The sequence below is a fragment of the Xiphophorus hellerii genome, chromosome 2, assembly GCF_003331165.1.
Source record: "Xiphophorus hellerii strain 12219 chromosome 2, Xiphophorus_hellerii-4.1, whole genome shotgun sequence".
NCBI classification, from domain to species: Eukaryota; Metazoa; Chordata; class Actinopteri; order Cyprinodontiformes; family Poeciliidae; genus Xiphophorus; species Xiphophorus hellerii.
Window position 1 is genome coordinate 24,138,010 of NC_045673.1, and position 17,998 is coordinate 24,156,007.

The 17,998-nt window shown below is 41.2% G+C and overlaps 1 protein-coding gene, 1 long non-coding RNA gene and 3 other non-coding genes across 13 annotated transcripts in view; 1 reads left to right on the forward strand and 4 right to left on the reverse strand.

The window, feature by feature from the left end:
• The window catches only part of LOC116736696 (pleckstrin homology domain-containing family A member 7-like), a 161,938-nt gene that overhangs the window by 117,112 nt on the left and 26,828 nt on the right, over positions 1-17,998 (reverse strand). The window contains exon 1 of one of the 9 annotated variants that reach the window (XM_032589407.1): positions 6,087-6,549. The exons of the other annotated variants lie outside the window; for them this stretch is intronic. Within the exon in view, the coding sequence (XP_032445298.1) occupies positions 6,087-6,157 (71 nt within the window). The 5' untranslated portion in view covers positions 6,158-6,549. Of the gene's footprint in view, positions 1-6,086; positions 6,550-17,998 lie in introns of those variants that run through there. 9 annotated transcript variants of the gene reach the window in all.
• LOC116736747 (uncharacterized) lies at positions 4,101-7,155 on the forward strand. The gene is made up of 4 exons (XR_004342663.1): positions 4,101-6,123; positions 6,226-6,380; positions 6,502-6,748; positions 6,839-7,155. It is a non-coding gene; the product is annotated as an uncharacterized LOC116736747 (long non-coding RNA).
• On the reverse strand, positions 11,851-11,964 carry LOC116713157 (U6 spliceosomal RNA). The gene has a single exon (XR_004337805.1). It is a non-coding gene; the product is annotated as a U6 spliceosomal RNA (small nuclear RNA).
• On the reverse strand, positions 13,827-13,930 carry LOC116713161 (U6 spliceosomal RNA). The gene has a single exon (XR_004337806.1). It is a non-coding gene; the product is annotated as a U6 spliceosomal RNA (small nuclear RNA).
• Positions 14,769-14,874, reverse strand: LOC116713152 (U6 spliceosomal RNA). Its single transcript, XR_004337804.1, has one exon. It is a non-coding gene; the product is annotated as a U6 spliceosomal RNA (small nuclear RNA).

The following is a 17,998-nucleotide window of genomic DNA, read 5'->3' on the forward strand; positions in this document are numbered from 1 at the left end:
ACAAACCCACACGTATCAGATTTGAGATTTTATTATGTAAAAAACTTAAAAACTACACATTCCTTTCTTTCAACTTGCCCAATTTTGTGTTTGCACAATACATAATATCCCAATAAAATGTAGTTTTAATTACAGATGCACCGATCTGATATCAATATCTGCATCGGTATCGATAATGAAAAAAATTCTAGATTGGGTACAGTTGACAATGTGCCTGATCCATAAAGGCAGATCTATTCAGTCTAATTCTATGCTTTGTGCTCTGAGCGACATCATGATTTCTTATTTATTTCCCATTATATTTACATTTCCTAACTGTATTTTCTGAACCATTAGAAAGAAGTTTTGTTGCGGTTTATTTTTAACATGTTTGACCGAAGTAGTCAACCTATTGTTTGTTGTCAGTTTCTATATTATTTATTTTACATTGGCTGTTCTACTCCTAACTGCACTGACTGAACAAATTAAAGTTGTTTTTACAACTTTGACTAAACTTGTGAAGCTCTTGGTGTATTTCAGTGAGCTGTACTGGTGCAAAATTATCAGATAATTTTGTAATTCAGTAGACTTATGACTGCATTTTAATAAAAGGAACATTTTAAGTTTCAGCTGTTTTTCTGATCGGATCGGTATCAGCTGATACTAAACATCAGATATCAGAGGTGATGAAAGCGGATCGGTGCATCGCTGGTTTTTAATACGACAGAATGTGAAACAGTGAAAAGAGTGCAAGACATAAATGTTTTTCTTTCCGTGTTCATGTTCAGTGCTGAAGTAAAGATGCTCAAACAAGCTGCTCCGTTTACCTCCTGCTGGGCCACCAACCTAAATCCATTTACATCTCTGAGCTGCTGTGAAGCTGCTAAACACAAACCCACCAACACACCCGCACACACACACACACACACACACACCCACGCCCACACGCACGTATAAACACGGCAGTTTAAAATTCTTATATGCAGACATGTTGTTGTATCTGTAGAAGCAGAGCTGTTGTCATATCCTGTCTAAGGCTTCTTTCCTACTACTATCTCCCAACATTGTCCGCATTATTTACCTCGGACGCAACACTTCTCTGTAAACTTCAAGAAAAACGTCTGCTGCTCATCGACCGCTTTCCTCCACGGGTCAAAGGCGGCAGGCGTGACGACCCGACACCGGGTGTAAACAGACACCCGAAAACACACAAACACCATCAATACACCTAGGCAAACACACCCCAACATGCGCACGTGCCGGCCCTCATTAAGCCGCGGAGCTCACCTCAAGCCTCCATGGTTGACTGAACGCTGCTGGCTTATGATGGATTAGCGGACCAAACAACAAAGTCTGGCCCAGGGATTTCTCAAACAGCGAATGAGCACCTTGTCGTCTGAGTTGAAACACGCTGGATTAGACGACGGCGGCGGCGGCGCAGGGGGAGGAGCCTGGCTATGTTCGGCGATGAGCTTGTTGACAGGTGAGCCAATCATTAATTGAAGTGGACTCAGTGAGGGATCAGTAAACTTTTACAGAGATTGGGCAACGAACCTCATCAAACAGTGACCGTTCTCGTTTCGTAATGTTACTGCCTCGTGTTTATGGATTATTAGTCAAAGATGTGTGAGAAGATCATGTCTGGAAACTTGAAAAGCGCAAGAAATTTATCGGTGTGAAAAACAAAAAAAGACAGGAAACTAAGTCCTTATCAGACCTTCCTTCATACCAGTGGACTCTCTCCAGTCCATAAAATGTTCCCTTAAACATTAACTGGAAGCTAAAATAGGCTTTTCTTTGTCAGAAGGAAAGGTGAGAATGTTAATGCTTTACTCCGAAGCTGGTTTTCTGGTGTAAAAAGGCATTTGGAAGTGAAGAGAATCCCCCGGTGAACTGGAAGATAATTAAAAATCAAAACAAGGAGGTAAAAAAATTACTATCCAATGAGCCACTTTCAAGGGATAATTCTGACGTTTTGAAATGAGGCTCTATGAAGTTATTGTGTTTGATCTGTAGTAGAAAGACACCATGCGTCAAAGAAAAGTGAAGAAGTCCTCAGAGTGGTGGAAGAGTAACAGGAAATCAGTGAGGGGCTCTCTCTTTTTGACTGGGGAAAATATTAAACTTATTAAACCTCACAGGTTTGTCACTGTTTTCCAAAAATGGTGGCAAGAGTTTCAAACTCTCGCTTGCACTAAACGTAATTCACAAAAACGGATAGTTGTGCTTCAAAGACATGAACCTTTGACTTAAAGGGGCAGTGTTATGTGAAATCACCTTTTTTGGCACAAGGAATTCATATTTAAGCGCTTTAAAATTTCATTTTGTTTTAAAAATGGATTTCTGTGACCCACAACTGCTTTCAATTGGACCAGTTCTGATTTTGTGGATAAAGGTCTGGGCAACTTCGCTCTAAAGAGTTGACTCAGACTTGTGGTCTAAGACTCCTCTTTATCTTTTCCTTTAAAAGCCCGTCAGTATGTAAGGTACAGACTGTAACTCTGCTACTGTGCTGTAAATGTTTTCCTTCCACATGATTATCAACCAGTGACATTTTGGAAAATAAATAAGATCTTCTCCAATGTTAAGCTAGCAGCATCATTACAGAGGTTCTTCTGGCTTCAAAGAATAAAACCACTTCCTGTTCTGTTCACTCAGAAACTAACTTGTTGTTCATTTACTGAACTGACTGTTCATTATGATGGGATTTTTAATTACTTTGGAACACCTTTAGACTTGATAAAAACAGAAAATGCTGCCATTCAAAATGAAGAGAATAAAGAGATTAACTGGTATTAACAAAGTTCTTACAAAGACAAAATAAAATGTGCTTTGATTAAACCAGAAATTCAAGACAGGCTTTTTCTGAACAGAAATATATGCAAGGCTTTCTCAAATTTCCTAATAATGTAAAGAGTTATTTTAGATAGCACGTTGCAACAGGTAACAGAAATGAGTTCATATTTTCAATTAGGGGGATTTAAATTTGCAAAACCTAGCTAAAACAAGCGGGCATCTCTGATTGGCCGTTTTACTGTCTTGAGGACGGATATAATATCTACAATTCAATTACAAGTAAGAAGTAAACTATTACTTCACAGGTCCTCACCTCAAAAACTTTAAATGACTCTTTCAGGGTGGCTTATTTTAAAATGATTTGGCTCCATCAAGACATTTAATCATCTTTTGATTCTCGACGGGATTCTCTTTGTACCAGAAATCCTAACTCTAAGATTTCAAACTGTCCGTTTAAGAAGACAAGAACAAAGGTTGGTGGCTCATCCCCTACAGGTATTCGATTTGTTTACCTCATAGCTAACAGGAGCTGGTATGCAGGCTTCATGCAGCTAAATGTCACATTTTCATTGAATTCACGGGGTGATCAGGCTACAAGTGGAGCATTCAGAGTCTGAGTCAGAGAGAGAAGGGGGAGTGAATAGCTGTGGTTAGCTTGATAAGAGGCTTGGGGCTTTTTCCTGGATTCCTGTCTACTTTCTCTCTGTGTACGAGCTGACGGGTCGCTGACCTGCCCAGTGGTCTGGAGCATGACTCACTCATCTCCCTCCCCAACCCTCCGCCCTGCAGGTGCAGACCAATCCTTCCACTTCTGCAGATGGTGAACATCTACAAATGCACAATAATTACAAGCAGAGACACATCTGATGATATGTCTACAGTCAGGCAAACCAGGACGTTGTCATGTTTTTGGGGTTTTTTTGTGATTGTTGTAACCTAAAATCACGACTTTTTCTCAAAGTTGCAGATTTTTTTAAGCTTTATTTTTACAAAAAAATAAATAAATAAAACGTTTAAATTGCTGTAGAGATCCAACCCTTTCCTTCTCTTTTTCTCGTGAAGTTATACTTACCTGAGAAGACCCTACATCAGTGGTTCCCAAACCCCGGGCCGCAGACTGGTACCGGTCCGTGGACCAATTGGTACCGGGCCGCGCAAGAAATAATTAAATATTTCCGTATTATGTATTGAGTCTGGAGGATCTTTTATTTTGAAAATCCTTTAACCGGATTCTGTCGGTTACGTCTTGCGCGGCAACATTGAGCCCACAAACAGCATCGGTTTCGTTCTCCTCCCTACGTGCGCTTCCCCCCTCCTCCCCCCTAAATTAAATCTATATCTAAATATAGATGTAATTTAAACATATGCAAAGCAAAAGTAACAGGAATTATAAAAATAAATTTACTTTATGGAAACAAGGCAATTTTGGGGGAAAAAAGTTTTTGCCCCAGGTTTAGGTGGTTTTTCGGCTGCATCAAAATTAGCGTATTTTGCAAAATTGCAATGGAAACACTTTTTTCCGCATCATACAAGTAAATGTTAACAATCGGATGTTACTACTGGCAAAAAACAACAAAGAAGACAACAGGAAGCGGTAGAAGGATGACAGGACAGCTTGTTTTTTTAATGACTTATCACGTGAACAAACTTATTCACGTGTGATTTTAATCGCATTTCTTATTCAATGTAAACACCGCAAGTGTAAAATTCTCTCCTTTTTTTTTTTTTTTTTACATTTTCCAAATATCAAGAATGTTTTGTACACATTTGTAATGGAAACCCAGTGAGTGACCACAGAAATTAAAGAGTATTGGGTTTATTCCAGGCATTAATGAACTAGGAAGAGATGTAAAATGGACAACATTAGTATTCTTGTTAACAACATTAAAATGATATACTGGAAATGGATTAACTAGTCATCATTCAGCTAACATTATCTACATGCAGCAGCTTTACTCAACTTACACGGCTGAAAACAGTGCCGGGGACAGACGGTACAAAAACAGGAAGTGCGGGGAACATGTCCCACAAATATCCCACATTAACTGTATACACAGTATAAGCAAATCTTATACTGCAAGAACATATCAAAATAGTTTTTGCAACAAAAAAAGCGGCAAATGTTATCACTTAGTGTCACACATGCTTCATCTTGCAGGCTTAGCTTCCAAGAAATTAGAAGAGAGCAAAGTTGTAGTGATTGGTGAGAAAATGTTAGAGTAATCGGTCTGATTTGAGGAAAAGTTGCGATGATAGGTGAAACTTGCAAGTCTGCACGAAATTTGCAAATGATGAGCTAAAGTATTTCTGCATGGGGTTTGAGTGTTCTCCTTGTGAATGCTGGTTTCTCACCAGGTACTCCAACTTCCAGTCTAAAACCATAATTGGTCTCTCTAAATGAGCCTTCGGTATGATTGTCTGTAATGGCCTAGCAATCTGTTCAGGGGGCATCTTGCCTCTTGCCCAATGGCCACTGGAGACTGGCATCACCCCCCACAATGAATAGTTCAATTTTTTCCTCCTTTCTTTTTAAAAAGCTGTTCACAATATGCTCCAACACCCATGAATCGTTAGACACAACTAGTGACTGTGAATTAGTATTCTGGTGGCTGAGCCGCTGCCACCTTCAGAGGTTAGAGGCTATTACAGTGTCCAACAGAAACACCGGCGCGAGCGTAGGTCTGCTCTCCCCCTCGGGGGAATCAGGATTGATGATGTTCATTTGAGATCACATCCGAAACCAAGTGATGAATGTATTGATGTTATTCTGGCAGCCAGAACTCTGTGTGTGGGCGTGTGTGTGTGTGTGTGAGGAGTAAAACAGAAACAGATCACTCATCTATTTTTTTTTCCTGCAGGATGTGACTGGTTATAATTTAATGGCCTGCTTTCAAGGGGCTCAACAGTGCCTGTTTAGGAGTGATCCAGGCTGGCATTATAACCTATATACTCGTGAACCTGCACCACCTCCCACAGCCCAACAAACCACATCGACTACTATCATCCTGCACAGGCCAAACCGGTTTTTCATGGTTTTGTTAGACAAAAAAAAAAATTCTAGAAAATCCTGTTTGGTCGCAAACCTCTTTGGGAAACACTAAAATCCTTTTCACCTTTATTTGCAAAGAAGAAACACACTGAGCCATTAAGCTCACGAAACTGAACAGCGGCGAGAACTTTCCACGCAGGAACGGAACAACACCAAAACATGTAGTCTTTCCCAAATAGAGACCCTTTAATACTTCACGGCTTACTTAAACTGCAAAACAGAGCAGTGAAGCAGAGACTAAATGAAAGTAGTGCCACTGTACCTGCATGGAGCATGGTAAAAGGGGTATCCAGGATGAGGTATGTGGTTACAGTAGCTGGACTGATTCCACATGATGCTTCTCTTGGTTCAACCGCAGCTTCCAAGTGCTCAGGACGTTTCTCACCGCTCTCTGTTTCTAGTGCCGGCGGTGGAATCCGACTCAGGCGGCTCGGAGGCACGTAAGTTGGCACCGCTTGTTGCGCGTCTCGAGCGGCTCCATGGGAAGAGAGTGAGAGGGTTGGAACGGCTGACGCGATGAGGCAAGAGAGTGATCCAAGGGACGAGATGACGTACGGTGAGTCAGGTCTGAACACCTGGAAACGGCTCGTCTTGCTCAGCAGAGTAAGGTGGAGTGTGAAATCACAGGTTACTCCCCTCGCCCTGCCTCAAGCCAGTTATTTTCCCCTTCCTTTCAGGTGCAGTCAGGATAGCGGACGCCTCTCGGACCATGCAATGAAGCATGTGTCATCACCGTACGTCTCAGTGATTCAAAACAAACCACCAGGTGTTTTCAGTCTCACAGGTGTAGCTCTCCGTCCGACAGGCTTCAAGGCAAATCAGAGTTGGCTTAATAGTCTCCGACACCAATTAGAAGCGGTTCACGCCAGAGGTATTACCTCTCTAAACTTCCCAGGTGTCGCCGTACGTCTCTCGCAGATACGAGTGGGTAAAAATCCAGCGCCACAGCGTCCCTCCGCTCTTCCCTCTGAGACAGCTGCCTGCTGTCACGAGTGTTTATTCTCCAAATTACAGGATCCTCGCCGGCTCTCCAGCCTCCTGAAGTGGCAGCGGCGCACGCAACTGATCCACTGAGCACCACAACAGAAAGGAAGAGAGAAGGAGAGAAAGGCAGGATATGGCAGCGGGAGAGTGAATCTACCAAGAGAGAGAGAGAGAAAGAAAGAGAGGAAGAGGTTCCCGGAGTGGAGCTGCCTTCTCCTTCCCGCGAAATACTCATTTAGCAGGATACACACCGCAGGGAGGAGGAGAAAGCGTGTGTGTGTTTGTGTATGCGTGTGAGAATGTAATGCTATGTAAATGATGAATAATTAAAGACCTAATTAAACACACTTGCCTGAATACCTTCCTTTGTGCTCCCTTAAAAAGAAACAGTTCTGTCTGATTCATGAGATCTAAATTGAGCGTTGCTGCTGGTGTGCCTTTTGGCATTTGGCTTTTTGGAAAGCAGAATTTTAATGATGATCACACTGAATGGCAATCTATTCTTAATTTAATCAAGAGGACTGGCGTCTAAATATAACCAAATCATCTCGCCTCAAGCTAACCAGCTAGTAAGAGAGAAAATAATTTAGGGTTAATTTAATGGCTCCTTCCAACTGGCTGCTAAAAGGCTTGTTTGCTGCATGAAAACACACAGCTTCACGCATCACAACATCCTTTGGTACAAGAAATCCATGTCTAGTACAAAAGGAGAGAAAGGCAGAATATGGCAGCAGGAGAGTGAATCTACCAAGATTCTTAACTTTTCTATCAGGGTACATAAATAATTTTAAAATGTTGCAAGTCTTTCAAATATCTCAGCTGTGAGGCAATTATGTAATTTATGGCTAGGCCTGTCACGATAGCAAATTTTGCTGAGCGATTAATTGTCTCAAAAATTATTGCGATAAACGATAATATTGTTTGAAGACCTTTTTACACTGAAAATGACGTAATAATGCATGCGATTTCTTGCCAAAGATAGATACACTTTATTTTCAAAAGAACACTAAACACTGGAACTGATAAACAAAATAAACAAAACAACCAAAAACGAAAATAAAATGGTCTCCATTAACAAAAAACGCACTTGAAAAAAAAAACTAAACAACATAAAGCCAAAGTGGAAATAAATACTGCATTCAACCAAAAGAGTGCAGATTATGAAGTCTGTATATTATGTTGCCCTTCAGTAATAATTAGATTTAAATAGAGAAGATGGGCACATCGACTACCTGATGCAATAGTTCACACTACATGATTTTTTGCTCCTATTTTTCCCCTTACAACAATCTTAGAAACTTCGTCTTTCTAAGATTGTGTGGTGTGTTACGGTAGATCATAGTGGCCGCTCCGATCTAAATCAGGGTTTTTCCCCGACTGGGCGCTTTAACGCAATCTGTTGAATGTGACAGGCAGCCAATCAGAAAGCGCGGATTCTCCTCCGTGGTTTCTGAGGGGAAATTACGGAGGGGAATCCCAAACAGCTGAAACGGCGCAACCCGAAGTCCAGCGGACATTGGAGATGATATGTGGAAACAACATTAATGTTTATTCAACATGCAAAGAATATAGAAATGACAAGGGGAGGAGTTGGAGCGAAACTGCTACCGCAGTTGATAAACCCGGTAACTTTTCAGCTGTTCTTCGTTAACATGACGTAAATCGGTTATAATGATTTTCATTCAGTCAGGACTTTACGCTGACACTAGCCACATGCATTGCAGGTAGATTGTAGTAAAGCATTGATTAATGCCTGGTTTTAAAATTAGTTCACTGGACTTGTAGCCATTATTCTGTGCCCATTGTTGGACACCACACGGCAGGAACGAACCGATCGAACCGTTATACCTAGGATTTCTGTCGGCTAATGTGTGGTCTGTCAGGTTTTGAAAATGGGCCGACAATCGGCCGACAGCTCTAAGATCGTGTAGTGTGCGCTGGGCTTTACACTAAGGAAATGAGGAAGGGAGGAGTCAGTGGAGAGCTTAACCGGAGTTGAGCCTTTTTTTCCATTCAGTGTCATTAACAGAAAGAGAAAAAGGCCGGAAGAGACGATAATGCCGATAATTAAAATGACGTCGATAGTTTTAATTTATCGTACGATTAATCGATTTATCGTTTATCGCGACAGGCCTATTTATGGCAGACACACAAATATTGCAAAGTGCTGATGTGACTTAGTAAAGATAGATTTCCTTTGACAGTCAGATACTCAAACTTTTTTCAGACTAATTTATTAATCAATTAAGTAAAATTGACCAAAAGGCAAATGTGGCTTTAAAAACAATCTCCTAAGAATGTTTTGGGGTCACTTTAGATATCACTTATATTTTGAACTTATTTGGATTTTACCAACTAAAGGCTACGTGTTGCTGTGACTGGTTGAGGCAAGTGTATTCAAAAACATTACTGTTAAAATTCTGTGTAATTCAATGACTCAGAGTAATGTCCAGTCATGGTTCTGTGTAACAGATACCGATAAACACGACTCTCTGGTTAAAGCTTGTTGTCATTGGTGTTTCTCACTGAGGTCAGTGAACTGCTTTTTTCCCCACACATTTCTAAATGGGTAAGTTTGACAAACTCACATATGTGCTGACAGCAGCACTGGTTCCCATTCTCAAGTTCTCACACCTCTAAAGATAGGTCACCAAAGGTCACACCAACCTTCTGGACAAAGGACAACTATTGGCCAACTTCAATCTCTCTTAATGACATACTTTTTTTCCCAGTCAAAGTTTTTCCACAATCATAACATAAACGTTTCCTAAACATAGTGTGTCAGGGTTGGGGTTAGAGGTAAGTATTAAAAGATTTGAGAACAATAGACATGAAATCCTGTTTTCAGACTGAAAATGTGTGCTCTTGGATTATGGCAGGAAAATTCCTCCATATTCTTGCAGTTATAATACCCTTCTGTGCTCCGGGAAAAACGTGTTACACGGCAGCAAAGATGAGTCCAGTATCGCAGGTAAAAGCACTAAAAGACACAGCAGTGAGTACAATTATTGGCAGCTCTGATAAAGAGGTGAACACATAAATGGTTGTCATAGAGACGTGGCGACCCCAAAGTGTCCCTCGTTGCCACACTTTGCTACAGTGGCTGTATGTTTTGGATCATTTCTATCAAAGATGAACTGGTCAGGCTCTTTGTGGACAATTCTGACCGATGGATTTTATTTTCAGAAGACTGTAGCAAGGTTCTAGTTTTGTCACGAAACAACTATTTTGCTTCCAATACTATACCAATATCTTCCAGTGTTTGCAAATACCAACATCTACCCGATATATCAGCATGAATCATACATACTTTAGTTACTTATTTTAATGTGCAACGCTTTAAACGGCTTGATCAAGTGAGAATTACAGGCAACAATAATAGATATGAGAACAATCTACATAGATATGAGTCACAAGATTAAACTGTAATAAAAATATATATATATTATGACCAAATTCTGAGATTATTCTTCTACAATAAGTTCTTGTTGGTGTTGAAACATTTTTACTGGGGTGCCAGTAGTTGTTGTTGATATTAATACTATATTGATGTTAAAGTAAAATAACCAGTCACCACGTTTTGATTATGAACTTTTCGTTGTGACCAAAGTAGATAAGACTCTCCCTAAGGACGTGAACATTTTTAACTCGTAAAGAAGCGTAACTAACAAACAAATGCATGCAAAAAAAGACGTGGCATTTTCCCGTACAGCGTGCATTCTCACTGATCTTTCAAATCTTGCACTGTGTTTTCACGTACTTACCCCCGTCTTGCGTCACTATCCTGTGTGAAGATTAATCCCCGTAGCTTAATGGTTAATGTGAAGGCCTGTGGCATTCATTTGCAACTAAACTAGCAAAAAAATGTCTTCTAAAAAGAACAGAGTTTTTTGCTATGTTGCATTTAACGTTTACTTTTTTAAAATATAACAGAAAGTAAGAGAGAAATCACACCAAGAGGAACAAGTCTAATCGATCTACAAAGGATAAATCCTGGAAAAAGTGAGTCTTCATGGTTGTTAGGTGTGGCATAGTGATGTTATTTCAATTTAATTGTACTCCAATAGCTCTAATTACAATCATCATGTGTGATCTAACTAAACTCCAGCAACATGTGTTTTTGCTGAGGTGAGAGTCCAGAAGGAGGAAGGGAAACAAAAGATAGGAAAGCAGGGTGGAGCTAATGGCAGGGAAGAAGGAAGGAAGCAAGGGAGGGAGGGAAGAAAGGGAAAAGAGAAGAGGGTTTGGGAGGGGTGGAAGAAAACGAGGCGGAGGGCCTGTTTGTTTTCGCTGTAAAATTTCATTCCGGCCCAATTTTATCAGGGAAGGAAAACACAGGGGACCCCGCTTCTGCATCTTCTCCACCGTTCTGCTGTTCTCTGTTTGTTATCCCTGTTTGAAGAGGCAGGTGGACGCCATCCGCCCCCGCGCGCACACTCAAACACGAGCCGTGTGCTCCACATTTTCAGCAAAGCAGGCAGAGACGGATGAAAACTTAAAGGGACATTGTTCCGGCATAAACAAGCTCGCACACACGCAGACGACGAAGCACCGACGCCTCACCTGAACACAAGAATGCAACAAAAAAAATCGTCAAACGTTCACCACAGCCTTGAGCGGAGATGCGGGAGGTGTCGCCTCGCAGATGCTTGGCAGGCTGTGTTGAATCGTTCTGTCAGTGGGTGTGTGATGGCAGGAGTGCCACTGGGCCTGTGGTTCAGCTTATCTGGGTTTTACAGACTTAACCACCCCTCATTCTACATCCCCCGAACACCACTGGTTTTAAAATGCAACAAACAACCTCAAAACACACCTTGTCTGACTCATCCATGTGGTCAAGGTCACAGCTGAGACCAGATCTCTGGAAATCCATGAAAACATAGATTTAATTAGGCCCGAGCAGTGAACGTATACTTCTGTATACTTTACTTTGTGTTAATTCAGTGGTTTTTTTGTGTTATTCTCCGGAATTTCAGCATTTTACGAATTGAGTCGTGTTACAGAAGTTCTGCACGGTAATTTAACTTGCCTTTCAAGCTCAAGAAAATGAGGAACGCTTCACGAATTTGCATGCCATCCTTGTGCAGGGGCCATGCTAATCTTCTCTGTATCATTCCAATTTTATTATTAGGGTAAGGGTTAGTTTAGGGTTAACCCTAACCCTAACCCTCCTGTTGGAAGACCTGCCACCTTCCAACAGGAAGTCACCTTTTTTTCCGCTGGATGTCTTACTTTAGTCATATGGTTTTACAACTGTGCCGACTGACAGAACAACATGACAATGAATCCTCTCAACATTGTCTGGTGACTGAACCATGTGGGTGTGGCAGAGTGGCAAATTTCAATCCCTTATCGTTGGCATACAGTTGGCTCTAAATCACACAGTTTTCATCCGATTTGCACCAAACTGGATATGTCTGACCTCTGTGAACCTCAAAAGAGCCCAATTCTATTTTTTGAAAATTTTCTCAAGGGCGCCCCCTAGATTATTCCAACAGTTGTGTCTGCTCCAAATTTTTTGTGCATCATTCAAACTGGGTGGTGATGCTGCTGGTCCCATGGTCATTGCTAGGCCGGAGCGGCGCTGAGGCTTTACCCCTGTCCTCATTGTGTGAAAAAGCAGAGGTCATTGACCAAAACTCTTCAAACTTAAGCACTCATTTATTTGCTTTAAAATTTGCCCCAATCAAAATGAAAAATATCTAAAAACAAGTTACTTTTTAGGCTACGTTGAGTGTTTTCTGGGGTTTGTCTTTTTGTGTGGCCATATGGGAATAACAACATTTGGGACATCTGTGTAGCTTCTCAGAAGCTTCAAAAATGTCTCCTGGAGCCATGGACCAAACGACACAGGAAGTCAGTCATTTTGGATCAAAGCACCCATTTTGTCTCTTTTACACATGTATCTACGCAAACTCCTCCCACACCTTTTGACATGCAGACAACAGAATCACTCAGCACAGTCTTGAGGCATTGGAGATGAAAAGGTATCAAAAGCCTTTTTCTGCAACAAAGCATGTGGGAGTGGCAAAGCCTCAAAGTCTGACCGTTTGCCATAAAACAGGGTGGAATAACTCCCACACACAAGGTCCCAGCTGTATGAAACTTTCTGTGTGTCATAACAGACCAGCACTCATCATAGTCACATGGTCAATTGGTGACATCACTTTAACACTGCCCCCTTCTATCTTGCCAGTCAACTATTTTGCTGATGATGTTGTCGTTTTTACACTCTGACTCAGAGATCTCAAACTGTCTGGTGGCAGAACATGGTTATGCTGCGTCTGTCTCTGAGCTCTGATTGGTGGATAGACCGTGTGGGCGTAGCAGAGCGGCATCTCGAGATATTGCCGTTTTCCGTACTGTTGGCACTAACTCGCACATGAATGATCTGACTGGCACCAAACTGGATATGAATGATGTTCGTCAACCTCTGAAGAGCCTGATAGGATAACATCGGAATCTGACTCCACAGCGGCCCCTAGGTTGTTTCAACAGCTATATCTCCCTGATACATGAGCCGATCTGCACCAGATTTTGTGTGCATCATCAGGGAACACTGCACAACACATTGGTGGGTAGATTGATGACATCACTTAGCTCCGCCCACTCAAAGATGAAACTCAGGCTTATTTTTCAAAAATATGAACACCTCTTCCAGCTTTTTGTTTTGCATGACATAAAGTGGAAACTTTGTCCACCAACAGATGATAATATGTGCCCTAGCCTACAGGAAGTTTTCGCCAATCCTTGAGTATCAAACAGGAAGTGACAACAACTCCTGTGTGGAAGGTTGGATTTCACGCAAACTCTCAAGGCTTGCTCCTGTACTCAGACTGAAGGCGATATCAAAGCCTCCTGGATAGGACAATTTGTTTTTGTGACAGTCTATATACTTCAGTGTTTTCTTCGTGTTACTCTGTAAATAGTGTCACATTACTCCGGAATTTCAGCATTTTTCAGACTGAAGTGTGTTACAGAAGTTATGCAGGGTAATTTGGCTTGTCATAAAGTATAAGAAAATAAGGAACGCTTCACAAATTTGCATCTCAGCCTTGCGCCAGAGGCCATGCTAATCTTCCCTGTATCATAACAGACCAGCACTCATCATAGTCACATGGTCAATTGGTGACATCACCTTAACCCCTTCTATCTTGCCAGTCAACTTTTTTGCTGATGATGTTGTCCTTTATAAATCTGACTGAGAGATTTTGAACTGTGTCTTGTGGCAGAACATGGTTACACTGTATCCATCTCTAAACACTGATTGATGGATGGACCATGTAAGTGCAGCAGAGCGGCGTCTCGCGATATCTCGCCGTTTCCCGGTTGGCTACGGTTGGCTCTAACTCACACATGAATGATCCGACTGGCACCAAACTGAATGTGAATGATGTTTGTCAAACTCTGAAGAGCCTGATAAGATAATATCAGAATTTGTCTCCACGCCGCCCCCTAGGTTGTTTTAACAGCTACTGTATATCTCCGTGATACATGAGCCGATCTGCACCAGATTTTTTGTTCATCATCAGCGAACACTGCACAACACATTAGTGGGTAGATTGATGACATCACTTAGCTCCGCCCACTCAGAGATGAAACTCAGGCTTATTTGGCAAAACTATGAATACCTCCTCTAGTTTTTTGTTTTGCATGACATAAAGTGGAAACTCTGTCCACCAACAGATGATAATATGTTTCGTACCCAACGAAGTTTTCGCCATCAAAAAGGAAATGACAACTCCTGTGTGTAACATTGGATTTCACTCAAACTTTCAAGGCTTGCTCGTAGATTTAGACTGAAGGCAATATCAAAGCCCCTGGTTAGGAAAATTTGTTTTTGTGACAGTCTATATCCTTCTGTGTTTTCTTTGTGTTATTCTCTGGAATTTCAACATTTTTCGCATTGAGTCGTGTTACAGAAGTTCTGCACAGAAATTTAACTTGCCATAAAGTTCAAGAAAATGAGGAACGCTTCACGAATTTGCGTGTCATCCTTGCGCAGGGGCCATGCTAATCTTCTCTGTATCGTTCCAATTTTATTATATGTCCTAGAGAACTAGGACACTAGCACACTCTCTCAGAGCAGTATTCATACCTCTTTTGCCCACCTATTTCTTACTCATGGTTTTACTTTCACTATCATAACAAAAGAAGGCCTCCAAACATGAAGATCTGATGCTGAATAAACTTTTACTTCCTACCTGTACCTGAATACTTTAAAAATTAATCCAAACTGTCCACAAATTTGTTGTTCATTCTTGTGACCTGGACTTTTTTATGCACAGATGCATGATGGGTAATCATGGACTCCATTACATCAGATAGAAAGTGAACAGCCAGCTGAATTCACAAGAACCAGAGATTTGACAACATATGGCAGGCTTAAAGCTCCCCCTGCCATTAACTGTGATAATAAAACACAAATATGAACACATTAAAATCTATGATAAAACTGAATGAGGACTACATAAATGAGGGCGAAATCCGATCTGCTCCAGTTTAACCAAGGCATACGATGTGTAAATCTCTCCTGTGCCCTGTTTGTCCAACAGATGGCAGTCATAAATCAAAGTCCAGAGTAACCCTGCAGTTCTTATTAGCGATCTATAGGGGGCATCTGGTGTCTAGCTTAGCACTAGGATGTTAGATTAGAACATACTCCATGTAGAGAGAGAAAAACCTACATAAAAATCTATGTAAACGCTAGTCTTTTACAAAAATCCTTTCATAACTCTTGACTTTCAAAGCATCAAGGCTGTGCTGACTGATTTTGAAGCCTGGATTTCAAAAGCTGTAGGAGGAGTTTGATCAGATACTCCTCCTACAACCATCTGATAAAAAATGGCTGACTCCCAGATGGTTTTGACCATAGCTCCCAGAGACTATTTTGTTGGTCCTAACATCCTAACAAGATACACAAGTGTACTGGTAAAGATAGCTAAAAGACTAATGATAGCATGATTGTTGGTCAAAGTATGGCTTCAGGCTGTTTTTTTAAAGTTTTCTAGGGGGCACTATGGTGAAATTAGGCCACGCCCACCAAATATTGGACTGCATTCCCGTCGGGGCATGGACAAGGTTCGATCACAGTGAGTTTGGCTGTGATAATAAAACACAAATAAGAACACACTAATAGGGCTGAAAAGATTCCTCGAGTGATTCGAGTACCTCGATTATTAAAATTCCTCGAGGAAAATTTATCTGCCTCAAAGTTTGTTAAATTATATTTTATCATTTAGCGCACCGTGTTCCGGCCGAGTTATTACGACCATTAAGACGACCTCGAATGGTTGTCATGGGAGATTCAAGGATTTCTCAAACATGCATGGAAGAGTTAAAGCAACACTCCAGGTATGTTTTTGATGAGGGAATAATACAATACCAGGATATAAAGCTCAAAAAGTCATTCATTCAACAAGATGTCTGAAATAATTCTGAGATTTTGCTCTGACAGCATCATGCAGCCACTGCAGAGTGTACATTTGATTGGGTCAAAAATATTTACAGCACAACTCAGACTAGATTTTCTCCCATAAATCCAACAAACTGAGACCATCTTTCACTTTCATGTTTTTAGTTTAGTCACTTCCTGTTTCCTTTGAACCAGGCAAATGTACCTGGAGGTATAAATGAAGCAACAACCTTCCTGGAGACTGCAGAGAAAAATCTTTTTTGATAAAAAGTTGTTTATTTTTAAGTAATCTGTAGCGTAGGCGACAGAATAAAATTAACTCATTAGTGTGTGTCCTTGTGTATCCCTTTATTGGGATGAGTAGAGGGTGTGTGTGTGTGTGTGTGGGTGGGTGGGTGTGGGTGTGTGTGTGTGTGTGTGGGTGGGTGGGTGGTCGGGGGGTGGGCGATATGTCAACATCTCGAGGGATCTTTTGATCCAGGTTCTTCAATCTTCTCTTACACACAGACATTCCAACTATTAATACTTCTCCTCTGATCTCTTTGCGCCTTACGGCCACAACATCTCTCTATCTCAAATAGGAGACGTCTTGAAAAGGATCTGAGCCACAGTCTTAAAGCGTTGGCAAAGCGGCGAGACAAAGGAAGGATTTTCCGTGAAAGACGTGGATTTGGAGAGAGTCATACTATCAGCATGTGGCAGTAAATGAGGAACACAGGCACAGAAAGACGCATCATTTCAAATCAAAAGCCATTAATGCAACAAGCCAGGGATGCCAAGCTTTGTGGCAGCCCCACCAGGAATAGCTGACAGCCTCCTTTATAGAGTCAGACAGCAGTACTACAACATTACACAGGGTGGCAGCAAACAGAGAGAGGTTTCTTAGACCATTAATGACAATGTCTGTATTTTTTTCAGAGTTCTGGGTCCTGCTTTATGCTCACTTCTCTTCCCTGTACAGCATGCATTAGGTTCCTTTCCACTTAGTCATCCTTTGTCCAGATGCACCTGGACTCTCACAAACACACAGTTCCAGTTAAAAGTCACAGTAGAGTTGGTCAAACTAAACATGGTAGCATTTGTAATTGTGGGACAGAAAATACTTATTTTTTTCTGGCATTCCACACAAACACCTTGTTCCCTCTCCTGGCCATAGTTCATTAACGGCGACCTTTGGGTATTTCATAACTCCTTTACCATCCTGCTCATGGTGCATGGTGATAAGACAAACTTGGGTCCGTGTCCAGCCTTTTTGATAATAGTTTAAACACAGTTCCATGTGTTTAAAACTTTCCGACATGTGGTAAAACAAGGCAACTAGCTATTTCCTTGTAGCTATGGTCTGACTCATGACAATCAATACACACCAGCCCAACTTCAATGGCATGTTCTCTCATTTTTGCCAATTTCAGTAACAAGTAAGTGAAATCGGCCCATTTGTCATATCATGTTTGTACCTGAGGGAAATGGAAATTTGTTGACTGTGATCAACAGGTAAAACTAAATGATAATTTTAGAATGCATAAAATACATTTGTTATTAACTCCTGCTAATTGGCTCGGTTTGGGAAATGCAGCTCAGAGGAGGAGCTTTGTAGAAATAGGCAGAGCACTTAGGCACCCACAAATGGTTGCCATAGGAGATTCAGGGAGTCCTCAAAGATGCATGGATGAGTTACAGCAACACTCTGAGTATGTTTTTGATGATGGAATGACATTATAACATGATATAAAGCTCAAAACAGTAAATTTTACATAATAACCCCTCATTAATTC